This window comes from Aulonocara stuartgranti, assembly GCF_965226115.1.
Source record: "Aulonocara stuartgranti genome assembly, chromosome: 17".
Lineage (NCBI taxonomy): Eukaryota > Metazoa > Chordata > Actinopteri > Cichliformes > Cichlidae > Aulonocara > Aulonocara stuartgranti.
In genome coordinates this window covers 35585720-35613663 of record NC_138953.1, presented here as the reverse complement: position 1 = coordinate 35613663, position 27944 = coordinate 35585720, and the positions used below count along the sequence as shown (strand labels likewise).

At 41.6% G+C, this 27944-nt stretch overlaps 2 protein-coding genes and 1 long non-coding RNA gene across 7 annotated transcripts in view; 1 reads left to right on the top strand and 2 right to left on the bottom strand.

Annotated features, from left to right (window-relative positions):
- Positions 1-519, bottom strand: part of LOC309692790 — a 47264-nt gene extending 46745 nt beyond the window's left edge. For both annotated transcript variants that reach the window (XR_014272455.1, XR_014272456.1), the window contains exon 1: positions 100-519. This is a non-coding gene — a long non-coding RNA (uncharacterized lncRNA). The remainder of the gene's footprint in view (positions 1-99) is intronic.
- A 1229-nt stretch (positions 520-1748) lies between these two features.
- LOC309692688 (bromodomain-containing protein 1-like) overlaps positions 1749-27944 on the bottom strand; it is a 31498-nt gene continuing 5302 nt past the window's right edge. Inside the window, exons 6-17 of one of the 2 annotated variants that reach the window (XM_082511419.1) lie at positions 16642-18043; positions 16396-16564; positions 15938-16069; positions 15685-15813; positions 14003-14315; positions 13577-13897; positions 8419-9000; positions 7884-8025; positions 7546-7679; positions 5122-5231; positions 4557-4711; positions 1749-3843 (exon numbers count right to left, since the gene is read on the bottom strand). In XM_082511419.1, the coding sequence (XP_082367545.1) occupies positions 3660-3843; positions 4557-4711; positions 5122-5231; positions 7546-7679; positions 7884-8025; positions 8419-9000; positions 13577-13897; positions 14003-14315; positions 15685-15813; positions 15938-16069; positions 16396-16564; positions 16642-18043 (3773 nt within the window). In that variant the 3' untranslated portion in view covers positions 1749-3659. The remainder of the gene's footprint in view (positions 3844-4556; positions 4712-5121; positions 5232-7545; positions 7680-7883; positions 8026-8418; positions 9001-13576; positions 13898-14002; positions 14316-15684; positions 15814-15937; positions 16070-16395; positions 16565-16641; positions 18044-27944) is intronic. The other variant, XM_082511418.1, reaches the window with a different exon arrangement.
- Positions 18914-27611, top strand: zbed4 (zinc finger, BED-type containing 4). 3 transcript variants are annotated; one of them, XM_082511422.1, is made up of 3 exons: positions 20036-20243; positions 22814-23048; positions 23247-27611. In XM_082511422.1, exons 2-3 carry the CDS (start codon positions 23007-23009, stop codon positions 26787-26789), a joined length of 3585 nt encoding a protein of 1194 aa, XP_082367548.1. In that variant the 5' UTR covers positions 20036-20243; positions 22814-23006; the 3' UTR covers positions 26790-27611. The 3 variants fall into 3 exon arrangements, with proteins under 3 accessions (XP_082367547.1, XP_082367548.1, XP_082367546.1); XM_082511421.1 differs by lacking the exon at positions 20036-20243 and adding an exon at positions 18914-19292 and having other exon boundaries at positions 22814-27611; XM_082511420.1 differs by having other exon boundaries at positions 22814-27611.

Below are 27944 nucleotides of genomic sequence, written 5' to 3'. Positions count from 1 at the left end.
GAAGTGATTTAGCGTTAATTGACAGTCTTCTAATCGGCCGCATTCACCATTTGAACACAGTAATAAAAAACTGTTTGTATGCTGAATACAGATGCCTACCCGAGAGGAGAAACGACCGGAGCTGAGCAAAGCAGGTGGACACTCGGCTACGCCGGGTGTTGTCACGGCGGAGGGTGTTCGGATGTGTGTGTGTGTGTGGAGCAACAGCGCCTCCCTGTGGAAAGTGGCTGCCTTAATCAGAACAGATGCAAAACTTGTATCCACTAGTTAGCTTAACTGCTAGGGACTCCGACTGTAATTTAACTTTTTGTAAATAGTACTTTAGTACGTTTCATAGGTAATTATATAACTTTTATTACATTTATTTATCTTGAGCGTTACTTTTATGTTATTTTTAAGTCCCATGTTTAACTCCACCAAGGAGAGGAGATACAGTGTGGGACTTTAAAAGAGACAGAAGCTAAAACAGGTAGCTTAGGATAGAGAATTGTGACACATTAAGGACGAGTACATAAGTGCGCTTGATTTTTAACTGTTGGGGCCATAATTTGTTAGAAGGCGAAGCAGTTTTTGTCGTTTTTTCCTTTGTATATCACCACAATGTATTTTAAATCAGTTAAGGCGTGAGTGAAGTGCAGACTTTAAGCTTTAATTTGTATATTTAAATTAACTGCTTAGGACAGGTATATCAAACATAAGGCCCAATTGGCCCCTGGCCCCCGAATCGATTCCAAGCTGGCCTACTGGACAGGTTTGCCAAATCTGACGGCATGTGGAAAATGGATTTTGAAATTTCATCTGTATTTTTGTAGGTTTCATTTGTGGCCGTTTGTAGTACACCAAAGTAAACAATTAAATGACAGAAAGCTTCCAAAAAAGGACCTTTGTTGTGGATTAATGAAAATCTTTTGCTTTATAAATACAGGACAGTCTGCACAATCTTCTGTTTCTTATATTAAGACATCTCAGGGATAATACATTAGTTAAAATTCTTTGCACTGGCAGAAGAGGCAGCTTCCAGTCCACCCCACTTACACACGGCAATTATTGATGTGGAAATTATTTCTATGGTTAAGAAAAACACAACAGCTAACATTGTGCGGGGCATTATTATGCCATGGGCATGTATGTCTGCCAGTGAAATCGGGTCACTAGTGTTTATTAATGATTTGACTGCTGGTGGAAGCAGAAGTAGTCCCAGTTTCTCATGGCAAAGAAATGGGATATTTTTCAATGCCCAAGTTAAGCCACAATTTCAATCCACCTGACGCAGTAAAGGCCTTAAAGAATTCAAAGGAAGAAACGCAACATTTGGTGAGGTTCAAGATCAGAAAATGCAAAAGGATTTCATTCAACAATTGAAAACAGCCATTATGAAATTATGCTAGTCTAAGCCTCTGATGTATTAAAAGGTTGTAATTAGTTGACAGTCAATACAAATTATTCTTAATCCCTTGAATTCAAGTCTTTAAAGTCTGCACATCAATCTTTGATTTAAAATCTACTACGGTGATTCACAGAGGCAAAACTACAAAGATTGTGTCTTTATTCAGCAAATTATGGATCTAACAGTATAAATGCACTCCAAGAGAGCTGAGAGCTTCATGTGGACCAGCAGTAAAACACCACTTACACACTGATGTATTAGCAACAATCTAATAACCATATCCACGATGGGCAACTTTTTCACAAGCACTTTAAGTGTAACAAATAATTAATTTTACTAGAGAGAGCATAATAAAAGGCTTGTTCAAGTAGCTTTAGATTATTAAACAGGTTTATTACCTAAATGACTGTACAGTATGTACTAATATACATCCAGAAGCTGCATAAAAATTAAATTGATAAAACTTCTTGAATGCAATTTTGTACAGCAACGGATTTTTTTTCAGTTGCAGATCAATTAGAAAAAACTGAATGAGGCTTTAAAAAAATAAAATAAATGTGCACTAGCTTGACAGTATACCTAAAAAAAGAAAAAAAAGGCTAAATGAGTTCTTATTTGTATGTTTTATTTTTTGCTTTACTACAAAAAACAAAAACAAAAAACAGTCCCAGCAATATTTTTTGCATCATCTGATTAAAAAAAACAAAACAAACAAAAAACTACTACAGTTAAATACAAAATGAAATATACCAAAACTACCCAATGCTACCCAGAAAGAAAGAAAGAAAAACAGGCAAGAGTATAAAATAAAATATCTGGAAGTCTACAACTACAAAAAAAAGTTAGAAAAACATTACTTAAAAAGAAGGCAAGTATCCACCACAAAATGTGCCACTTTACCACAATCAGCTTGCACATCTTTCCTCGAATATAAAGTAATGCAAATACTTTACAATAAGTTAACGCAGGCGCATCTCCCTATGACTACAGCAAAACAGTCTAATGTATCACATGGAAATACACTTTTTTTTCTCCTTTTTTGTTTTGTTTTTGGCAACAGTTTCAACACATCACACAGAGAAATCAATCTAAGACTTCTGGGTAGCAATGTTTTTGTTTTATGTTATTTTCTTGTTTTTCTTTTCTTCTTTTGGTTTCTTGAGAACATATGTTGTGTCCACAACATCACACACTGCCTGTATGAGTTTCAGAGGCTTACAAACTGTATACTATGTATTCAAATCATATAAATATATAATATAATATATATATATAGATATATATATATATATGTGTGTGTATATATATATATATGAACAAAAATATACTAAAACTATTTGTAATACAAAATGATTTAATGCCAAATGGAAGCTTACGATAGAAACTTCAATAACTTAAAAAAAAATGAATAGGTTGATACTTTTCAGAAACATGACAATTTAGCCCTAATCTCCTTATTACAAAGGCTTTTGCGTTTGTTTTACTTTTTAAATTCTTGTTCACACAGCACTGGCAAAACAGCACTCCCCCTAGTGCCAAGAATGCGTCAAGTATAAATACTAAGAAAACACCTGTACAGTACTGATTCCTGTCAAACCTACAAAATAAGTTAATGTCAGCCAACTGTACACAGTATTTACATTTACAATACAAATGGAGCTGACTTGAGAATGTAAAGATAAGCATAACATCAACACAGGCTTTGGCCACAAATTTGATGCCAGTAAAAAGCCTCTGTGAAAGCATGAAATGTACGATCTCGACCGCTTGAGAAGTTTTGCGGCCCACTTTTAGCATGAGGACGACTGTGGCTGGATGCCAAATTAACGGTTTAAAGTTTAAGTCAGTGTGACAGTTTTCGTTTTACTCCGAGTCTTGACACCACAGACTGATTTGGTAAAAGGCTACCAAAAACGTATGAAATTAATCACTGACACTTTTTTTTTTTGCCTTGAAATGATAAAACGACAGTCATGGGTGACTAGAGTGAGGGTGGCAAGGTGGGATGACAAAAATAGCAGTCTCTAAGCATGGAGGTGGTGAGGAGAGATCGACACATTCATTTCAGCAGCAGCCGTATCCCGTCGGGACGTGGTAGTAGCGTGTACAGACAGGAATGGATAAGGAAGAGACACCACCTGTTACAGCAGGTGCCCAGTAAACATTTCAGTCTCCTGCAGAGACAGAGGGGGTCCGGGATGGGTGTGAGGGTAGTCACAAGCTATTTGGTACAGGAGAGGTACAAATCTGTGTGTGTGGCAGAGAGTCAGAGTCAGTCTACGTCGCTGAGGTCGCTGACTGGCTCGTCCTGCACTATGCTCAGGTGGTTCATGGCACGGCTGAAGGCGATCTGGACAGCCTTACGGATGCTGGATGTGCGTCCTTCCATCATTTTAATCTTGTCTATGGTCTTGTCTATCCCCAGAGGAACCATCTTGGATCTAGGAAGCCATTGCCTGAAGGGGAAAGCAACACTAGTGTCACATCATTGGAAAAGCAGCTAGAGGTCAATATTTCCTATGATTCTTGACAGGAAAATAGCACCCTGCTCACAGGAAAAAGCAGAAGAAAAGCTAAAAACACAACCTTAACATGACAACAACCATATATATTCTGGGTTTTGTTGATTTATTTTAAAGTAACTGACCACAAAAAACTCTTTAAAAAAAAGTTTAATATTTATGGAATACAATAAGCATCTATAATTATTTTTCCCTTCACAAACAGCTTTAATTATGACCGTTTTATCATTATTAGAAATGTTAATGTCTACACTGGCCCTGCGACGCATCAGCAAATATCTTGGTATTTACCAGCATCAGTGGAGACTAAGCTGTTGTGTCATATCAACTTTGTGCTTGGTTTAAAAAAAAAAAAAAGAAAAAGAAAGAAAAAGATGTGATGAACAGCTGAAAGACTAACACAGGTCAGTTCTGTCTAATATAGAAAATGTTCTTGTAAGAAAGCACAAAAAAATACATTTTGCAATCAGTGCATCCCAAGTGTACATACAGGAAAGCTAAAAGGTTTTCTGCACGGTGACGGGAGTCATGCCAAAATAAATGTGTGTGTTTAGGAAGGTGTGAGGTTTTGGAGGGTTTTTTGTACACTATTTAAATGATCCAACTACCCACTTTACTGACTGATAAATACAGACACTGGCACTCACCAACTGCGCTTGTTGTCGAAGAAGAGGACGAGGTAGAGTTTCTCTTCTGCTTTGTACTGCATCTGTTCTCCAATGCGCAGCACGTCCAGGGGAGGCATGGGGATGGAGACCCCATTGTGCTGGCAGCCCACACGTGGCATGTGGGGGTCGATGATCTATTTGCAGTAGGGGAGGTAAAAAGGGACGTTACAAACACACACACTTATAAAACATGCAAAGATATAGCAGAGAGACGTTTGCAATTTACACACACATGCACCTCCACTACCAGCTTGTGCCACTAAAATTTTGCTTCCTCATTTGTCCCTTCATGCAAAGCTCAAATTGCTGGTTTACAGAGAAATGCTGCCACCTAGAGCAAAAACTGAATATTTTTACAAGCAGCAATCTAGCCACGTTGCTGCTGAAAACAACAGCTGTAGTGAAAGGATTGCTTCGTCCTGTGGATAAAAGTGTCATAAATTTGCTATCAGTGTGTCCTCAGACTGGGAAGGAGGCAAGAAAACGTCAGAATAAAAAGATTACAGTCAGCGACTGTCATGCTTTCTCTCCCACAAGCACTCACCAAGGCAGGGTAGGAAGGGTATCCACTACATTTGGCCCAAACTAGCTTTAGGGGTTCCAATGCAACAGTTGCAGCACTAGCAGGCATCCAAATATTGCTGTTGCCAACCTCTATGGAAGTGGGAACAACACCAGACAAGTTATGTGTGAGAGTTTAAATGCACACAGAAACACATTTCAAAAAAATAAAGCCATGCTGCAAGTGCAGGGGCACCAAATCAGGGTGGGAAATTAACTTTGGGAGCCACGGTGAGAGACAGATATTAAAATTTACCAGCCACCCTCAGCTGTTAATTAACCAAAAGGGAATTTCAGATGAGGGCCGAGTCTCCAGATGCTGACTGGTTAGATGCCACGGTGGCAGCAGCGTATAAAGACTAGCCAGTCAGTGCCAAAATTCACAAGAACTTGGCTGGTAGCTGCAGTTAATTTCCAACCCTGATTTTATATGTATGTATGAATACCAGGTGTCTGCTGGTTAAATCAAGTTAAACCTCTGAGAGTGCTTTGACACACAGTTGCACAAAAACACAGTTCAGCCACATTATTTAATTTCAGAGACGTTTTGAAACGTACGGGACCAGCAGACAACTGGGAGTATACATAACGATGTTACTTATTAGTCGTACCAATTCAAACAGACTACAATACATATTTTGTTAATGTTGTTAATATAATCCCATTTTCACATATTTACACTGGATTGTCACGATACACACTGTATATTTTGGTCAAGAAGAAATTGGAGCCTTTTAACCCTTTAATACTAAGTTAATCATATTTTATGCAGTTTTTTTGTGAAACTTTGGGACATCTATATCATCAGGGTAATTATTTTTCCTGAGAAGGCTGCAAATTCACACGTTCACATATAATCAACCATGTCAACGACTCATTTTGAATGCCTTTTGAAAAAGAAAAAAAATCCATTGTTATTCAGTATTTTTTTTTGCACCTGCCTTATTAAGAAACGGTTAATAGCCAGGAGGCATGGCCGACAAGAGCAAATATAAGAAATTCCCTAAATGTAGGCTGTCAAAATAACGTGGACAGTTAACCTGCCATTGTCTGTCATATGTTTATTATAATAATAATAATAATAATAATAATAATAATAATGGATTGGATTTATATAGCGCTTTTCAAGGCACCCAAAGCGCTTTACAATTCCACTATTCATTCACACACTGGTGGAGGCAAGCTACGGTTGTAGCCACAGCTGCCCTGGGGCAGACTGACAGAACCGAGGCTGCCATATCGTGCCATCGGCCCCTCTGGCCAACACCAGTAGGCGGTAGGGTAAAGTGTCTTGCCCAAGGACACAACGACCAGGACAGAGAGCCCGGGGATCGAACCGGCGACCTTCTGGGTACAGATACGCTTCCCAACCCCCTGAGCCACGGTCGCCTGTTTAGTTAAGGGTAACGTTTTAATCCAATAAAAACAGGAATTTTATCGCCACTTTTTCAAAACCATGTTGATTCTCATCCGATTAGTTTGTTTGCTTTAATCCCATCTGGTTGCAGTTTAACAATAAAATCTGTCTTTAATATTTGAAATGAATACTAGGATCCCCAAACACCAGCTTCGTCAAAAATAAACTTCTCTAAAGGGATCTTATTTTCTGCTTTTAAGGTAAATGACCTGCTCGGCATTGTTTTCAGCAATATTAATCTTTGGCTCTATTCTACAGTGCGTCTTTTTCCCCGTCTCCCTCCCCTCACCACCAACCGTTCACAGCAGCCTGGACCTGCCAGAGGCTTCTTCCTGTTAAAGTTTTTTTCTTCCCACTGTCACCAAGTGCTTTGCTCACAGGGGGCAGTCTGATTCTTGGAGTTTTCTTTGTATAACTTAGAGCAGAGGTTGGGGAAATCCAGGCTTCAAGGGCCGGTGTCCTGCAGGTTTAAGATGTGTCCTTGATCCAACACAGCCGATTTAAATGCCTACATTACCTCCTCAACATGTCTTGAAGTTCTCCAGAGGCCTGGTAATGACCTAATCATTTGATTCAGGTGTGTTGACCCAGGGTGCTATCTACACTGGCCCCTGATGACCCCTGACTTAGAGGATATTTATCTTACAATAAATCACCTTGAGGTGACTATTTCTATGATTTTGGATATATAAATAAAAGTGAACAGAACTGAAAAGACTGATAATAACCAAGTTTAAAGACTACTCGTAAAATCTGTTTACACCCTAAAGTTGTTTAAAAAAAAAAAAAAAGTTTCCTCTCTGTTGTTAACCTTGCATTTACCTCAAAAACCCAGTTTCACTATGGTTTTAATAGATTTTGTTTGCAGGACTGAGTAAGTTAATAAAGTATATTACAATTTAAAATAGTTAATATTTGTATTTCTGTGAAAGATGTCTACCCACTCCCCACACATGCATAAAAATTATTTTGACAATCTGGTCACGTTACCAGCAGCGATTCGTGCAGCTTTTGCAAAATTCCCAGTTTCGATGCAGGCGATTAATTCGCTCTTGTCATCCACAGTGTTTCTCCGGACTAAGGCGGGTTTTCCCTTCCCACATTTTGGAAGACTGAGAATGGTGCTAAAGGAAAAACACAAGAAAAACACAACACAAAGTCAACTTTCAAAAATATCTGGTGGCACGCATGCTTTGATAATATAGATCAGATACACAGCTGCCTAAACAGGCAAACTGCCTGCAGCAGGCCTGTGTTACATTATCTGCTCCTTCTTCATTTGTATTCAGCTGCAGATTATCAATGGGGAGGGGAACAAAAATTTTTACCTGGTGTTTCCTTGCAGACTGCTACATGAGGATATGGATGACTCAGAGGCGCAGCGTCTTCGAGGCTCCGCAGGTCTACTAGTTCTGCTGGTTTCTTCTACTTTTTTCTGCTCCTCAACCTGAAGAGCACCACTTGGCAGGCCTAAAAGAAGCAGAGCAGCGAATTCCAAAAATATTAGACTGAGATCTAAAGGCCACAATCAAATGACGATGATCAAGCTACAGATTGTTAAGCCATTCTCTGATTAAAGCCAACAGATAAAAAGGAGTAAACAAGGGAAGTTAATTAGGACTGACTGAGATGACTTTTATGACAACTCTCTGCATTGTTTGTGATGATAGATTAAGAGGTTGGAGGTATAGCTCAATATTAATGTAGTAATTTAATCAGAACCTTTCTATTTGTTAAATACCAGAACACAAAAGCAGAATTTACCCCATGTAAGAACGTTAAAACAAGAGACCATATGCAGAATCAATCAATGTTTATTTAAAATCTTGTGTTTTCAGAGGACTTCCTCAGTAAACTTCTCACCAGTGTCGAGTCGTTTAACTGGAGACTCGCCTGACTCTTCACGCTCTTCCTCTCCACCCTCCTCCTCTGCATCCCTGCTGCCGCTGTGCTTCCTCTTCTTGCCATGAAGCAGAGTCTCCAGCCTGGGTATGACCACTGACAGGAAGGACTTGGAACCTAGCTGTGCGTCATCTTCATCTTGCTCCTCCTCGCCCTCTTTTCCGTCAGTCCTGTCGGACTCTTCGTCTCCGCTCCTGGGTAGCTTCTGCGGGCTGGCTGCCTTCGACTTGCGGAAGAGAACGGCGGTTCTGCGGTTAACTGCGCCTGTGGGCTCTGCGAGGGTCGACGTTGCCACCACGCTCACATCACCTTCTAACAAAGGGTCCTGGAGGCTGTTGTGTGCGTGGCCATTGAGACATGCGGGAGAGGAGAGCAGGTCTGGTATTTCCCCATCCAGCTTGGCTCGCTTGCCATGAACCTTGTCTTCACAGTCAGGGGCGGCATCTATTGGTTTTAGGGTTGGGGGTTCGGGATCTGTGTCTGAGTGGATGAGGGGAGGAATGGTATCCGATGGCTCCAGTTTTGGAGGAAGAGACTTATCTCCTGTGGGGCAGAGAACAATGAAACAATAAACAGTGGTGAGCTTTATCATCACACAGGGTTCTAACAGTGTAGTGGTAGCTCAGTCGCCTGCCAGGCTTAAGTGAACCACTAAGCACAGTGGATATTTTTTAAAGACCAAAGCAACTACTATTTAGTTAGCTATTGTATAGGTCTCTCTGTGTCTCTCCTCCTGGGTGCAGGACTGTTCTGGTTGAGGCACTGCACAATTACCAATTAGCATTACAGTGATGGAGGGCTGCACATGAGTCAAATACAAAATTAAACTATATATGAACCACTAGCGCTTCCCAGTGCTGCAGCAGCAGACGGGTCTAACAGTATTCCTTGTGGAAAAATGATTTTAAACATCTAAGTTTTATACATTGTATTTAATGTAAAGGAATGTTAAATTACTAACCACTGACACAATGAGTTCAACTTACATCCTAAAGTGTCCATGACGGAGACCTTTCACTAACAATAATTTGCTGCAGTGCCCACACTTTCTCCTTGTGTTTGCACAAATGCTGATGTTGCACATTATTATATGACCTTTTGTTTATCATACAAGTAAAACAAGCAGTGTTTAGCATAAACAGGGTGATCTTTATAAAAAAAATGAACAATGAATTTTTCCTTTGCACTAGCAAAGGATGTAATGCCATCTTTGAATTGCAAACTCTTAATTTCAATAAGTGGCTTTAAGCTTGAGAAAGCCACTGCAGTCACACTCTGTGTGTGTGTGTGTGTGTGTGTGTGTGTGTGTGTGTGTGTGTGTGTGTGTGTGAGTGTGAGAGTGTGTGAGAGAGAGAGTGATCATGTCAAAATGCTGGAAGGTTATTTTTCCATAGATGTGGACAATGCCACTTCCTCAGACCCATTAGGGGTTTGAGTTCCAAGAGGGAACACGCTTGTTTTCGGGATTTAGCAATAACACCATTTATCTGATGCTAAAGCACAACCACCACTGACAAGTAAACCTCGAGTTGTTCCGATTTGGTTCAGCAAGTCGGAATAAAGACTTCGCAAATCGCTTTGTGTATCAGAAAGCACTTTGAACAATTCTAGTTTTAAAGTTTAGCCATCCTTTACAGAGTATAGATCAAAGCTAGTGAGTTTTGTTTTTCACACATCTACAGTTTTTTTTAACCACCTGTGAAACTCTTCCTGAATAAAAATGAAACAATACTGTATTTTTATACATTTTGTTTCTACAGTCAGACTCGTGGGAGTCTGCAGTAACTATTTAGTGTTTTATTTCATATTATTTATTTATCAAAATATACACTCATGGTGTCCTTAAAGCAAGGAACATTTCTGTGACTGAAATTAGAGGGGAGAGGGTGCAAAGGTCTGAGCATCTTTTTTCTCCCCTTACATTCAGGTCAATTTTTATGCACCAATTTGTGGCTTTTCTGCTGCAGTCTTTTTGGTCACATGTTCCAAAACCCTGGACTTTAATAGCTTGTATTGGTTTCTTCGAGATTGCTGCTCATGTTCAAAGACGTTTAGCATAGTAACAAAATCCTAATCACATGTTTCAGATATGTTAGTCAAACTATTATTTTACAATTAATGAGCAAATAAGGAAGGAACCAATCCAAGTTTGAAAAATATCACCTAATAGATAGCTTTGCTGTATTTGAATTAGAGCTGGGCGATAGAACGATAACGATATGTATCGCGATATAACTTTTACTCGATAGAGAAATTAAGCTATCGCGATAGACCTCGCCGCTCTTGTCCTCTTATAAAAAAAAAAAAAAAAAAAAGGGTCAGCCGATCCAAATTCAGTACCGCAGAACCGAACCAATCACAGCCGCAGCGTCACGTCGCGTGACTTGTTACGTACAGCGCAAGTGCCAAGCCGCACGTGTTTGTTTGGGAAGCAGCCAGCGGGTAATGGAGCCAGCGCATAATGGAGGAAATGAGCGTGACCGAAGAGAAAACAGATGATGGTTCCAACGCCGGAGAGATTGTCGAACGGAAGAGCCATAGAAGTTCCGTAGTGTGAAGGTATTTTGGCTATTTCAAGTCTGACAAAAAACAGAGTAGCGCGCACTGTAAATTGTGCCGAAAGCAAGTCTGGAAATACAATAAACTGGTGCATGCGTCACACTGTGCGCCACGTTATTGTTTCGGTGAAATGAATTTCTACAATACTGTTACTGTTAATTCTACTCTCTGCAGTGTTTAAATGCTTACATATGCACACAGTTACTGTCCGTCCACACATACGACTCAGTTCTGCTTCTATGCCGCAGCTTTGTTTACTTTTTCCCACCGAGGCTTCTAGACTTCTGATTGGCCAACATTTCTGCACGGTTAGGAATCTAGCGCCACCTGCTGCTTTGGCATGTTCACAGCACCGTTTTCCTTCATTTCTGCCTTTATGTGTGGACGGGATTATTTTTTAAAACGAAAACGGAAAATCTCAGTTTTCAAAAATACCCGTGTACGTGTGGATGTAGCCTCAGTCTCTGACTGGAAGCGCTAATTCGTCATTCGGCTTTTGTCAGACTAAAGTAACTGTTTGAAAAGCTAAGCTATACAATAAGGAGAGATTGAGAATTTCCTTTTAGTTCTCAGTTTATTTGATATTGACAAAAGTTAGTCTGTTTCGTTTGTTCTATTTTGAAACTTAAACGCTTTAGCGGCTGCCTTTTGTGTAGTTTGCAATATTTGCCTTTATTTATCTGAAAAAGTCTCATGTTCCTTAAGTACATCTACCCTGTTGAACTTATTATGGGAAATAAATATTTAAATAAAAACAAGCTGCTGATTATTTCACATTTTACTTGTGAGCAACGGCACATTTAAATCTTACAAATATAGTTATTTGGCTTATATCGTGATAGATATCGTTATCGCCTGAAATGAAAAAAACATATCGTGATATGAAAAAATCTCATATCGCCCAGCTCTAATTTGAATGTTTTATTATGGATACCTATGATTATACAAAGCACATACAAATGTTATTATTAAATGAGTAGGGAATATTGGTCTCCTGTGGCTGTAAACATACATAGTTAGCCATCATCTTGCTGGATGACAGACTGTTTTTGGGATCAAAATTCAGATAAATGCAACAACACATGTGTTTTAGTATTATAGGTAGCAGCGTATGTATTGAGCCTGCAGTTCTCCTAGGAAATGACAGGGGCCACCTACACCTTTAAGGAGTCTAATCTAGCCTCACAAAATTAAGAGGGAGGGGGACACCACAAATAGTGTAGATACCACAATAGCTCCACTCCAATTTGCTGATAACAAAGACAGTATGAAAATATTTTTCTTGTTGTCCATTTTGTTTGTTATTGTGAAATCTGCTTTGTTCCATAGGCTAGAATGTTTGCAATGCCTAACAATAGTTTTTGTTGGGTTCTTTGCAGCCAAGTGACCGTGAGCCATGTGATGTTCAATTGTCTGCCATTTCGATGAGTGTGACAGTGTAGTGACAGAGAATAAAGTGTCTGTTACACAGAGTAGTCTGGTGCATGACCATCTGGCAGCTACTGGTCGCTAGGAAAAACATGTACTCTCTGACCAAATGGGAGAAAGCCTCCCTGGGATTGTTTTGCTCACTTACAGATATCTGCATTTACCTGCCACTAGCAGGAAATATGCAGACTTGTCTGAGAACGCTTGTCACACACTCTGAGTGATAGTGAAGCTGTAAAAAAAAAAAAGAAAAAAAGTTTGACTTCAAAGTAAAAGCTGTGTCTCGGGGCTGCAGCCAACACGTGCAACTTTTACTTTGTAACTGAGTTTTCTTCCTTTCTGGTTTGTGTGACATTTTTTAGTATCTCTCAGCTAGTAGTTAGAGAATGTTTGCAGACAAAGGCTCATCTTCCTACAGGTGACTGGAACAAAGCAACCACGTGGAGGATGATTGTATGTTTGGGGATGTGTAAACATTCTCCAATTCTACCCAGCAGCAGACAGCATCCTCCAGGAACCCACCAACCAGTCAGGGAATGCACGTTTTACCTTTGTGGTTGCATCACATCCAATATTAATTAAATAGTCTGTCACCAACATGTCAGTGATTTAACACGAGTAATTACTACTTATTTTGATACTGATTACTACACCTGTATTGTAACCTCTCTACTAGAAGTATATCTATTTATCTGTCCATTTATGAATTTGAAAAAGCTTCCTGGGTGGAAAAATTACCAAATTTTACTCTAAACTTGTGTTAAACATTAATATAAAGTAGCTACTTGTTAGAAAATAATATAATAATCAAAATGCTCTAAGAGTTTTCACCTCATCAACATAGTATACAATTTACAAACATCACCATATCTGAAAGTAATGCTCACTTCCGTATAAACAGAGCAGGTTTCATAATCATTCTTAAAACTAAACTGTGATATTGTGATTTTCCCGTCCTCCCGACATGCTTTATAGAGAGAACATCATGGGACTTTCTGGTTGTGGTTAGGCTAGGTTAAGACTTAGGTCTGACCTTTGACCTATACTCGTGATTCTCTTTACAATCGCAGAGACTGTGACGACCAGTGGGTCAAGCAGAAAACCAACTTCAAAATAAAGCATTCACACATACCGTCATCCTCGGAGAAATGCCCATTGGGCTTCAGTCTTTCTTCCTTAGCTGTAACCAGCTCTGGGAGGGAGAGAGCTGTTGAAGACGATGCTGAAGTTGTTGGAGATGACGAGGAAGAACAGTGGTGGTGAGAGGGTAGAACTCTCTTCAGGCTCATTTCGTTGCGCACATCATTGATGGTCTTTTTCAGCAACTTGAGCCGCTTGCTGCGGGAGGGGCTGGACTTCATGGCACAGGTGAGATCAAACTTCTCAAGTAGCTGCTGCAGCTGCTTGTCCAGAGGCAGCTGCTCCCGATTAGCTGGTACTAGTAAACGGTCCACTAAGAAGATAATTAAAACAAAAAACAAACAAGGAATCATTAGAAGATAGATTGACCATAACTACTTTATAACTAGTTATTCAGAGAGGCGTGCTCTTCCCTTACCATCCTCCCAAGAAAACGATGGTGGTGCTTTGACTTCCGGAGCATCTGCAAAATGCATGCCGCTCTCCGTGTCAAAGCCAATTTTCTCTGCATCTCGACGGGCCTTTCTGAGCAAGGCCCCACCCTGGTCTCGGAGTCGCACAGCAGCCCGATAGAAGTAGGTGTCCTTTGAGTTATATTTCATACAATTTTCAATAATGAGGTTAAAGTCATCCTCAAATTGATCAAAGTTGTTGTAGCCTTGGGCATCGATGCGTTTCCGCATGGTGGAAAAGTCCATCGGGTGTTTGATGTGGTCGAGATAATCAGGCACCTACGAGAAAGCATCAGAAATATGAATATTTTGTAAATTACTTTTAATAATGTTTAAAAAAAAAGTAAGCAATGTTTGAACTTGGCTTTTTAAATTAAAGATTCTTGACAGCAATTCAACCATATAGAAATTCCACCCACCCAATATCAGAGTCTATTCCAAGAATCAGGAACCTACTCAAACAGATTCAAGATCAAAAGCTGCGCCCAACGTGGGGCTCGAACCCACGACCCTGAGATTAAGAGTCTCATGCTCTACCGACTGAGCTAGCCGGGCTTATGAGGAAGAGCACCCTTCACCTCTAAGGCCTCCCGACCATGCAGCAGACCATGAGCTCTTGTTACACATTCACCCTAACAGGAAGTCACATTGCTTAACACTTTTGCAGAATGGGGGGTGGGGTGGAGTAATGTCTAACATGAGTCACAGAGATCAGAACATGTGACTGGAGCAAGCAGTTGAGCGCTGGTTGCTTGCGTGAAGCTTCTAACAAATGTTTGAGAAAATGCAGAATAGAAAATTCTTTAGTAATTTTAAAAAGTCTTATTTTGTGTGCCGACGATTTATAGTCAAGATGTTCACAGACATAAAATGTACTTTCCCAGAGTACAAAAGTGATCAAATTGACTTCCACAAATAATTTATGTCAATGTACCATTTCTGGTACACTCATCTGACAGTCAGGAAAAAGAACTAAAGGCAAAACACAAGGGAAAGTGTAGAAATCTGAACCAATAAGCCCTCTTTATAGCCAAATTTTACAGTTCTTTTGACCAATAGTCTTCTGGCATCTTAACTCCCTCTGTTCTCTTTTTTTCCCCTTCAGCTTCAACAAGTTGCAGCAGATGGCTGCCCCTCCCTGAGCCTGGTTCTGTCAGAGGTTTCTTCCTTTTAAAAAGGAGTTTTTCCTTCCCACTGTCACCAAGTGCTTGCTCATAAGGAGTTGTCAGATTGTTGTGGTTTCCCTCTGACATTGTAGGATCTTCATCCTACAATACAAAATGCCTTGAGGCAGCAGTTTTTGTGATTTCGTGCTATATAAATCCCAACCAGCACACACCTTAACTATCTATCTGTTGCCAGATATTACAGTTGTTCCTACAAGCATGTCAGCACTTTTTCTTATCCACTATTCTTCTTCGAGGAGCTGGCATAATGATACATGGCACATCCCATGTGTTAATCAGTGTTTGAATTGTATGTGTCATTAGTGAAAACACAGCAAGGGACTTGGCAGAAACAAGGCAGAGCCAGAAAGAAGCTTACAGTTTTAAACTTCTGCACAGAATAATTGACAGTACTACAGAGTGAATCAAAGTACAATCATGGATAGAATAGATGGAAAGTGTTTGAATATTTGCTGCATCACCTCAGTGACATCGACAGGCTGGGTGAAGATCCTGGCCTGATCTTTTGCCTGGAGCTGGTCCAAGAGGGCTCTGAGCAAAATGCTAAAGGGTGTTAACTGCATCTCTAGAAGAGTCTCCTGCAGTTTAATCTACAAACAAACAAACAAAAGATAACAGTGAGCATCATCACATTTTTGTTTTGTTTGAACTTTTTCTTAAGATATTAAGACAAGCACAACTCTGTCCAACCATGCATCACTCCCCTGTCCTTACCTCTTCCCGCTTGAGCTTCTCCCTCTTGCGAATTAGTTCCAGCAGCAGTCTGGCTCTCTCTAGGTCATGTCGGAGGCGGTGCCATTCCTTCAGCTGTTCCTTAAGTGCCCTGCTTTCCTCTTCACTCTGCCTCTGGGGAACGCATGGAAATAAAAAAAATATAAAGGCACATAAAAGAACTGAACACCAGAAAATTATCAACTTGCACAAATTCTCAACAAACAAATGCAACAGCAACTTCTTTCATTTGGCACATAAGATGCCCATTTCACAGCAAACTGCTATTGATTCACACAGCATGGTCAAAAATCTCATTAACACAAGCAATAAAGTGTTGAACGAAAACATTAAATTGTAACAAAAGCATAATTTATGACTGTGCAAATAATGAGACAACATATTTGAAAACCTTGGGAAAAAGATAAATGAAGGCTACAAGTCTTGTGCGCTTAACTGACAGAGGAACAAACCGGTTGCACATTCTTCTGTGACTGCAGTCTTGTCTGAAGGCGTCTGATGAGGGGCAACCCATTCCTGGACTGCCGTTTCAGTCTCCAGTAACTGAGGACCAGCTCTACAAAGACTTTCTTCTTCTGTATTGATACTTGATTCAGAATGGTTTGTAACCTAGAGGGATGAAAATGAGGGATTTTAGAAAACCAAAGCCATTTCCCACTTAAGTAGAAGGTTGTAGAAAAATATACCTGTGAGCAGGAAAAGTAGGCACAGTAGCAGGCGGTACAGCTTCACTTTCCACATCAGGCTCGGGCTTCTTGCTCTTACTCTTCCGTTTCTGTTTTCCTTTGGACTGTCCTTTGCCCTTGTCCCCTTTCTTACAAAGTCCATTTCTGAGTTTGGCTTCATCATACATGGCAAGAGGTCTCCTCACACACCCGTTAGGTGTGTGGGCGCCACAATAGGCCGTCTTTTTCACAGAGAAGGTGGGCTCTCCTGTTTCTGTCACCTCTTTGATTGGCTCCATCCTCATGAATAGACCAGCCTTTTGGGCACAGCTGACATGGAAGGCAGTGTAACAGTTGGCTTTGTGGCACTGGATGCAAGCGCCGACCCCTTTCTCCTTGCAGAGGTAGCACGTGAGCTTCCAGCGTGCTGGAGGAATGTGGCTGATGCCGTCGATGGGCTCAATGAAGGTGGTATTGGAGAAGCCCACCTCTGGGACCCAGAGGGCACAGACTACATGGCCCCAGCGGTCATCATCAGTCTTTTTTACTGCTCCGCCCTTATTAGGGCAAAGGATGCACTCTGCTGGCTGAGTCGGCAACTGAAGGCAGTGTCTGCAGTGCCACTGACCCTCGGGAATGTAGGGCACTCCGTAACACTCTTGGTGTACGGCCACGTTGCACATGTCACAAAACAGGATCGCGTTGCTGTTGTGACACTCTCCGTCCATGCAGATGCAGCAGACAGCATCATCATCGATAGGAGCTTGCCTTTCACTCCCTTTGTCCAGACTCTCCAGGTACAATTCTTTCTCAAAGCGATCAATAAGGAACTCAAAAACATTGTGAGACACCTGACTAACCCCTTCGCTTCGTCGTTTTTCATTGACCAAATCCAGCCAGGCGTAATCTTCTTCATCCATGTCATACTCTGTTTCCTCATCTAGTTCTTCCTCCGTCTTATCTATATATTTATAAAAGGCAGATGGGCGTTTAGGAACAGCTGGAAGATTATATTCTACAGTTCGGAATTTAGGCTCTGGAAGTTTTGGGCTAGCGTGGCTACCAGCGTGGTGTCCTCCTCCCTCTACATGGCCTGCGATGGCAAGTGCGGCATTCTTCTTCTCCTTGTTTTTCAGTCTCACTGACCTCAGGAGGACCTGCTGTTTCGATTTTTCCGCATTCTCCTTATTGCTGGTGCATTCCATTATCTCTTGCACCATGGGGTCATCATCCGAGATCACGTCCAGCTTGTCATATATGCTGAGCCGGTGGATGCGGCCATCGAGTTCGAACTCTACCATGCGCTGCGCCTGGGCATAGGTCAAGATCTGCTTGTTGGGCGAGGGCTTGATAGGAGATGGCGGCCTCTGCACCGCAACCCGGTGCTGCCGAGCCTTCTTCTTCATCTTGACGCTCCGTGTTGCTGTGGAGATACACGACAGGGATAGCGGTTAGACATGTGTATGGGATGCCTGGAAGCATCCCAGTTGAATTTTCAAATAAAGGTAATAACAGTTACATTAGAAAATTAGGTTATTTACCTAATCACAGTAAAATACAATAATTTCACTGCAAACTTAAAGACAGACTTAATTCTCTGATACAGCTTCTTTTATGCTCAACATTGCGACGAAAATAAAGTGTTAATACGCAAATAAGACGTCTGGTAAAAATCAGTGTACCTGTTTAACTGACAAGCAACATCTTCTTATTCCAACTGATGTCTTTTAAATGAGAACGGGAGGGGGGAGTTAAACACTCTGCGGGTTAAATGTATTAGAAAGTAACAGAGTTTTGGTGACTAAGAGGGCAAAAGAAACTTACAGTTTTCACCGATGCCCCCTGCCCCCCCCCCCCCCAAAAAAAAAAACACAGATTAGCTGTTGTAAATTAGAACATAGCAGCCAGTTTTTACGTTACAATTTTGTCAATGAGCCCATGCATTTAAATGGGGGAGGGAGGCGGTTACACGGGGCAATATGGGAGCGCAGGAGTTAGCACTTGCCCATTTGCTGCAGAGGTATAACGCCTTTTCAGCAAGGACTCGCAGCCAAAGTGACCAAGGTGCTAACAATAACATTAGCTAGCCAGCTAACTAGCAGACGGAGCTAACCGTCTGCTAAAACGGAGCGAATCGCGTAAAAAACAAAAACAATAAAAAACAGTAGCCCTTAAAAGGCCGCACTATAGCTAGTTAAGCCTATACATATTTTTTTCTTTTTGCATTTGCACAGCATGTCCCCTTTTCGCCAACGCACCGACCACAGCATAGCAAATAAAACCCAGCACATACCTCAAATTCACGAGCAGTTTTGCTAGCCAGCAGTCCTACAAAGCAATGGCAATACGGCCTACTAAGTGGCGCTAATTCCGGGCACAATGTTCTCATCCAACGGGCGATACGGGGCTCTTTTCAGTTGCTAATAAAAGAGGAAGAGGCCGCTTTGTACCTTGAAGTTTCGATATTAAACTCTACACAAAGCACACAAGTATTTGCTGTGTGGGCCATTTACTGGCTAGAGTCACTCGTTAGCCACAGTCGAGCAGAGGCAAATAGCAGTAAGAGCAGCAGCCGCACGAACGGATCATCCCCCAACACAACAATGCGTTTCAGCAGACAACTCCCACCCGTACGCACCGGTCTACGTGTGACGCTGGAGGTCATGTCTGTGGTGAGTCGTAGATTTCACACAAAAGCCCATCTGTCACACAATCAGTGCGTTGCCTTTTGTAATAACCATACTAGCATTGCAAAGACAAAGCTGCAAACCTAACAAAGCGCGAATACGGACAGTAGCGCTATGTAAGGAACGCTGAGACATGTCTGTTTTGACTCTGGGGGCCGTGGCTATCAAGTCATAAGAGCAGCGGATAAGACGACTTTCAGAGTGTCATGCTCTGGCGTTATTATTTGCTCTTGTAGTAATAGAGGACAGGTTGGAGGACACAAGCAGAACATGCCACACCCCAGTGACCGGTCCGCTGGGCCCAGACGTCTTTTTTAAGGGCAAGAACCCCCCTCGGTTTAGCGCAGTTATAATTTGCATTGATTAAAATATTTTGCATTTACTTTTTTTGGACCCCAACGTGGCACTCCAGACCGTGAACGCAACACACGCGAAAAGTTATTTATTAACTGATGTATTATTTCGCAATAACAAATGGATGTGTTAGTTTTTGGTCCTGTTACACCGGCAGCATGCGTAAATTTCTAAAAAAAATCTAATTATTTTAATTTCTGTGAAAATAGGTTATTAGGTCGTGTAAACGGGTCGACAAGTTAACTGAATATGCAAATGAAGTAATTGAATCTATCATTAGAACGGACTAGTTAAACATTTCTGTTTATAATTAGTGAAACGTCAAAGTAAAACACCGTTTTATGCAACTTAATACTAAAATTTATTACCCCCTTCGCCATACTGGAGACCCAGTGCCCGGTGACATCATTAAAACCTGTTCCTTCCGTCCGTCGCTGTGTGGAGCTGCTTCGGCCGAACGCGAACTGCTAGCAAACCAGGAGACAAAAGCAACAAAAGTGAACCCCCCTCCGGATCAATCAAATGTGTCATATTTAACCGTTTAGGAACCGAAACCCAGTGAACAAGTCGTCGTACTCAACAGTAAGTATACTGAACTCGTATGTGTGTGTGAAAGGGGCTGAATGTGGTGAGGACGTCGCGGTGAGTCTAGGTCTGATTCGGATCCCGTGTGGTTCGTGTGTCGCCACGGCTGGGTTCTGCCTCGCCAGGTTAGCTAGTGTGTCCTGTGTGTGGCCTAGCTGGCAGCTAACCAGCTAGCAGTCATGGTGTGGTCCGAAATGTGCTGAACGTGTTCCTCGGGGTAATGCAAGGCTAATAAGATAGTTGTAAATGCTGTTATTTTTTGTGATACAAATCCACGCCACACAAGTGTTGTGTCTGCGTGGTTTTTTGTCTGTTATTAGCCTTGCGGCTAAGACAGTTAGCACCAGGATAGCCACCGTGGTGTTTGCTGATGATGTAGCGTAACTGCCAGTAATGTTTATTATAGAACGTATTGGCATATATTGGTGGTGCAAGTTTAATGGTAAGTGTGACTTTTTGTTCGTTAGGGGTCGAGTCGAACGCCGGTGTGTAAATACCTATTCACAAGTTCTCTGCTAAGAGAAGATGCAGGCTAGTTAGCGTTGGCTATTTCTGCTGTCCTCTCGCATCTTCCTGACTAGCGCTTTAGCCAAACCCGGAAAACTGGTTTGCCACTGCTCACGTAGAAAATTACTTGGTTACATTTAAAAGCCCCATCTCGTACTAGTATTTCGTTTTAAAGTTGGTTGTTTTTGGACACATTTTAATGTGTGATTTATGTCTAATCTAAATTTGAATTTTAGATATATTTTTCTCTTTTTTTTGTTTGTTTTACTTTGTATTAGAAAGCTCATATTTAAAATAACCAGATTTACATTTGAGCGAGTACTTAAGCTAATGTTCTCAGAGCTGATGTATTTTTTTTAGTTGCACACATTTGGGTGTTAACACTGAGTGAGTTTTGTAGTTAAGGAAAAATTGCTTCAACACTGACCCTAGTTTCTTTTATTTGGTTTACACAGCATTCTCTCAGTTAGCTGGCACATAGAGGCACTATGTTATTATATGTTATTGTAAATTTGGCAGTAAATATTACTGCCAAATTATGGAACAGAGGCATAACATTAATTTGTCATTCTTAATGGACCACATTAGACCTGACCCCATGGCCTATTATGTGTCTGCAGTTAGGTTGAATTATATTTTTTTAACACCTTTCAGAATGAAAATGCCTCCACCAATAAGGCTCAAGAGGCTCACAGGAATGATTTGAATATTGAAAGTATGAATGAATCCTATGCTATGGCTTTCCTAGTAACAGAATATAACACTCGAGGGAGATTTTGTGCTGATGTGATAGAAAGCTACTGTTATGAAAACACCAAATGGCAGCACATATTGGACAAGACAATAATAAGAATTTTTCTGTGTTTTTCCTTTAATTTTTCACTTGCTTGTTGCACCTGGGTATATAAAATTGTATTATATCAGATTATCATACTTTTATACCAAAAAAGGTTATTACATTGTTGGTTAGTACTCTCAAAAGTGTTTTGCTTGCAGTTGTACAGGTTTGTTTTTGCTCATAAACTGCTCAAGGATTTCAATACAATTCAATCTACATACTCAAGAATGTACTTGAGTAAAGTTTTAAACAGCTTGGCTGTTGTGCAGCATATTTTTAGTGGTACATAAATGTGATGTGTTACTTAATACAATCAGACAAATGGTAAATGGCCTATATTTGTATAGCGCTTTACTTAGTCCCTAAGGACCCCAAAGCGCTTTACACTACATTCATTCACCCATTCACACACACATTTACACACTGGTGATGGCAAGCTACATTGTAGCCACTGACAGAGGTGAGGCTGCCAGACACTGGCGCCACCGGGCCCTCTGACCACCACCAGTAGGCAACGGGTGAAGTGTCTTGTTCAAGGACACATCGACTGAGACCGTCCGAGCTGGGGCTCAAACCGGCAACCTTCCGATTACAAGACGAACTGCCAACTCTTGAGCCACGACCGCCCCGTATAAGCCAGATACGGGGCGACGATGAGGAAACTGTTCAAATCATTACATGTGTCAAAAGATTTTTTTATCAAGTCTTGCGCTGTGGAAATACGGGATTTTGCAACTTGGAACAATGATCGCGTGAAGCAGCAATTCAACGGAATACACTTTGAGCAGTGCTCTGCTCATGAATTTCCTAGGTAGCCAAGTGCATTTAAAAGCTATGACGCAATACTTGAGCATCACAATGATCCTTAAAAGTGCAAGCTGCACCTGAATACTGCAAGACTAAGCCTCAACCCGTCTGTCTATTCCGACAGAATGGTTTACCCCTTACAAAATCAAAATTTCTATGTTTACTAAAACTGTGCTTGCAGAGTCAAATCAATTAGCAGTCCTTCTTGTAAATTGTACGTTTAATGAAACCTGATTTTACTTAAGTGCTTTTGTTTTTCAATCTCTGTACTTTCTTGTGGCTGTGTGTGGCTAAATGAAAGTACAATCTGCTGTTTATGGCACAACATGTTGTGTTACTGGTTTTTGGAGTCGTGTTTATTTTTAGAATACCCTTATCTGATCTATTATTTCTCTCGCTTCCTATCTTTCTCTAGGTCTTGTAGGGAGGAGTGGAGCTACTCCAGTCATAAATGGAGAGGGACGAGCACACGCTCTGTGTCCTGGACGGCAACACCCACATCCCAACACCTGCTTGAGAGCTGCTGTATCGATGACCACAGTTGAAAAAAGCGATTGCATTTGACACCGCAGACCTGACTATTCTACAGAAACACTTGGGCTGCTGCCATGGATGGGGAGGAAGAGGTCTCACATATGGGCGAGGAAATGGTCAGTGAACCTAATGGCTCCATAGAACGCAGAAAAAGAGAGGCAAAGGGGACCTGCCTGAAAATTGAAGGGCAGGATGGCTATGTGTTCAAATCCTACAGCATTAGCCCCCGTGAAACTGCTGATGCAAAGTCACCTGCTTGCTCCTCAATAACACTGGATAAAGACTCTCTTCCTTGTTTCAACTTTTCTTCTCAGGGTGACGGACTGTTTGAGACAGACATGGCAAATAAGAGTGCTGCAGCTTCTCCCACTCTTTCAGACAAATGCCTAAACATTGACACCGAGGGAAATGGAGAGAGTGAAAAGTATGAAAATGGCAGCGAATTGAGTGAACATGGCAAAGGGGAGATCCAGGATGCTAATGGAATGGAGGAAGAAACCCAGGATGATGACAGACTACCCTTTGGCAGCTCAGTTGGCCCTTTTGTAACTAAAGATGGCGATGACTATAGCAATTTACTAAGTGGATACACAAGCACCCTTTATGATGTCGCCATGGACGCTGTCACTCAGAGTCTTTTGTCATCTATGAGGAGTCAGACCAACCCACGGAAAAAATCTCCAGCATGGAATCATTTCTGCATATCACCACGAGACAGTACCAAAGCAATCTGTTTATACTGCATGAAAGAGTTCAGTCGGGGTAAGAACGAAAAAGACCTCAGCACGAGTTGTTTAATGAGGCACGTACGAAGGGCTCACCCCACTGTGCTTTTGCAAGACGGAGCCGACGCATCCTCAAATAATCTGACTAGCCCTCTTGCCTCATCTTTGATACCTCCCTCCCCAAACTCACCAAAAAACGGAGACTTGACAAATAGCATTGTTAGCTCTGCCTCAAAAAACACTTCACCGTCCACCTCCTCAGCTGAAAATTCAGACCTGTCATCCAAAGAAGTGTTACCCAAAGTCGAACCAAAACTAGAACCGTATGCCAATGCCGACGCTGTTTGCAGCACCCTCCCATCCTCACATTCCAATGAAAACAATGCCGAAGACATGTCAGACGGAGGGCCTGAGCGCCTTCCAGGGACCCCAAAAAGCTCTAGCTCCCGTCGCAGGTCAGCTGTATGGAAACATTTCTACCTGTCGCCTGCTGATAATTCCAAAGCAGTATGCATTCATTGCATGAATGAATTCAGTAGGGGTAAAAATGGAAAGGATCTGGGGACAAGCTGTCTTATCCGGCATATGTGGAGAGCCCACAAAGAGGTTGTAATTGAGGAGAATGGACAGGGAAATCACATTCCGCCACCCTATACTAACCCGCCCTCGCTGCTGTCCCGCACTCAACTACAGGATCCACTGGAACTCAAAAAAGAATCACCCCTTCTTCCATCATCACCAGAAACCATATCAGATGAACTACCCCAAAGCATGGAGGAAAGCATGGATATAAAGGAAGAATCTGATGAGGTGATGCATCTCTCAGGGCAGGAGACCACACTCAACCTCTCCTTCAAAACTCATGGGGAGGACACACCCCTGACTTCATCACCATGTGACCTCTCTGAAGGCCCCAGCCTCAATCAGGATCATTCAGTTTTTCAGCAAAACAAAAAGATCATGAAACGGGTTAAATCAGAAGTGTGGCACCATTTCATAGTGTCACCTGTTGACCAGTTAAAAGCACTGTGCCGTTACTGTCCGTGTGTCATCAGTCGGGGGAAACGGGGCGATTTTGGTACAAGCTGCTTAATGAGACATCTAATGAGACGTCACCCAGATGTCCTCAAAAACCAAAAAAGCACAGATGATAAGGAATCTTCCCCTCATCCCTACACCAATCTCACTGCAACAGATCCAGTTTCAGCCAAAGAAACTGAGAATCCCCTTAGTGAGAAAAAAACACAAACCATGCCTGTTTTCAGTAAAAAGACGTCAAAACTGTGGAATCATTTTTCCATTTCGCCTGCTGACCCTACAAAGGTGGTTTGTTTGCACTGTAGCCGCACAATTAGCAGAGGCAAAAAGACTACAAACCTCGGCACAAGCTGCCTTTTCAGGCACATGCAGAGGTTTCACGGACATGTTCTTGAAAGTAACAATACTATCTCAGGTGATGTGCCGTCTGCTGAAATTCATGTTAAACAAGAGCTCATGGACACTTCTGTTTATGAAACGGAACAGAATCGTGAGAGATTTGATGAACACCACCCGGTTGCCAAAAAAATCACCAAACTTATTGCAGAAATGCTCGCACTGGATCTTCAGCCATCAGCTATGGTGGAGAATGCTGGACTGAATCGACTGCTAGAGTACCTCCAGCCTCAGTATTCTCTACCACCCTCTTCTTACTTTACCAGCACTGCCATACCAGATATGTACGAAAGGGTGAAGGAGGTTGTGTTGACCCACCTGAAAGAAGCTGAAGGTGGTGTTGTCCACTTCACAACTAGTATTTGGGTCAGTAGCCAGACAAGGGAATACCTAACCCTTACCGCCCACTGGGCGACGTACGAGTCAAGTGTCAGACCCCAAGGTCAAGACTTTCACTGTTCTGCTCTCCTAAGTGTCTCACAAATAGACTCTGATCACGATATGCATGACATCCCAAAGCAGCTCGAGTATCTGTGGGATTCTTGGATCAACTCATCAGGGCTGAAAAAGGGGTTCACTGTAACAGACAACACCACCATCAAAAACACTTTGGAGGACCACGGTCACTTCACCATGCAGTGTTTTGGACACACCATCGACCTCATTGTTAGTGAAGCCATAAAGAGCCAGCGAATGGTTCAGAACCTTCTGAGTATTGCACGAAAGATCTGTGAGCGTGTGCACCGCTCAGCAAAGGCCAAGGAGAAGCTGGCTGAGCTCCAGAGGGTCCATCAGCTGCCAGAGAACCAGCTCATTCAGGACGTCCCTTCCAAATGGATGACCTCCTTTTTCATGCTGGAGCGACTGGTTGAGCAAAAGAAAGCCATCGACGAGATGTCGATCGAGTGCAATTTCAGGGAAATGATCAGCTGCGATCAGTGGGAAGTAATGTTGTCAGTCTGCAATGCACTGAAACCTTTTGAAGTTGCCTGCAGGGAGATGAGCAACCGCACTGCCACTCTGGGACAAGTGATACCACTCATTCATATTCTCAACAGAAAAATAGACTTGCTGTTTGACGAGACCGTGGGAATAGACAACATGCTCAAGTCTCTAAAGGAAGCGATGGTGAGCAGGATGTCTGCAACTCTTCACGACCCTCAGTACATATGGGCAACCATGCTGGACCCACGATACAAAACGTCATTGTTCACAGAGGAAGAAGCTGAAAGATGTAAACAAGACCTGATCCGGGAGCTGGACATGTCCTGTTCTACCTCAGTTGCAGTCAAGCCTCTGCTGCACAACGGCTGCAATGAGGCCAACGTTTCATCCAGCACCGCAAATTCAAACAAGGACAACCTCTGGTCCTTGATGGCTGACATCAGGCAAAAGATAAAAAACGAGGAGAAGCCAAAGTCCTCAGAGCTGGCAGTGCTGGAGTATCTTGAGGAAGACATACTTGATCAAAGCTGTGACCCCCTTGACTACTGGAACCTGAAAAAGTTCCTATGGCCTGATCTTGCCAAAGTAGCCGCCCGCTACGTGGGTTGCCCTCCGAGCATTGTCCCAGCAGAGACACTGTTCAGCACAGCTAGTGTCAACTGTGCCCTGAATCAGCCCAGGCCTTTGCTAGAAAACATGGAGGGTCTGCTGTTCCTCAAGGTCAACCTCCCCTTGATTTATTTTCAGTACTGATCATAATTATTTTGTTGAGCATTAACTTGAAAACCCTTTATTTAAGGACCAAGTTGCATAGCTGTGAAATGGGGGGTGGGGTTCTGTCGGGCAAAATGTAAAATATCATTGAATACACTGATTTTCAATGCAAAGGCCAGATCGAGGCTTTATTGTATTCTCTGTACTACTGTTAAAACACTTTGGAGCTGTTGTGATGAAAAGTCTCAGAAGTGTATCAGGGAGGGAAGGTTTTTCTAGCTGTAGGGGTTGGTGATAATGTGTTTGCTTCTAAATCAATGTTTTTCCTTTGTCTACTCTCTCCTTGTGCCTTATCCAAAACTACTTCAGGTCAAAAACGCTGTAAATATTGTTGAAATTGCGCAGATCACGTCAGGATGCTTTTTTTTTAATATTATGATTAAAGATAAGAGTTGTTTTCTGAATGAAAACATGGCCCCCAAAAAATAAATAAATGCTGTGACTGAAAGATATTTTAAGTTTATATTATTTAATTTCCATTGTGAATTTGTGGCTCACGGTACTGTCATTTAGAATTAGTTTTTTTTTTTTTTTTAACTTGCTGATATGTTTTTGAGATCATGTATAATATTGCTGTATTTTCTGAATAATGGGGTTTGTTTGGAATATACAATTTGTCTCTCAAGCACAATTTAAGTTTATGTCCAGGGGTTTAAATTATGGGTTTATTATTGAGTAAAACAATGTACTGTACATTTTTATATTAAATGACTTCTGAACCTAATTTCATAAATGTTTTAGCATTGAGACTGGAAACATGCAAATTTTAGTCATTTGTAAATAAAGGTTTTCCTTACACAATATCGTAGTCTTGTTCTTATCAATGAGACCGAAAAGCTGGTGTTTAGTGTGGAGCCTTAAGGCACACGAGTACAAGAATTCAATGTTTTCACTTCATTTTAAGCATCTCCAGTGTTCAGTGAACTTTATTTTTTTTGTTATCCTCTGAGCTAAAAAATAATAATACAAAGATTTATTCAGAAGACAAAATAATTTCACGGAGAACATGTGGTAGCTCGTTTCCTTGCATGAGAGCAGATAAGATTTAGATTCATGACTATGTTAATGCAACACTGATAATCTTTTGTAGTGGAAATGTGATACCTGGAGAGATACTTTTTATTATTCTGTAAA

Excerpts from the sequence above, each read along its gene's own strand:
- zbed4 (XM_082511421.1), top strand. The coding sequence starts at position 23,007 with ATGGATGGGGAGGAAGAGGTCTCACATATGGGCGAGGAAATGGTCAGT.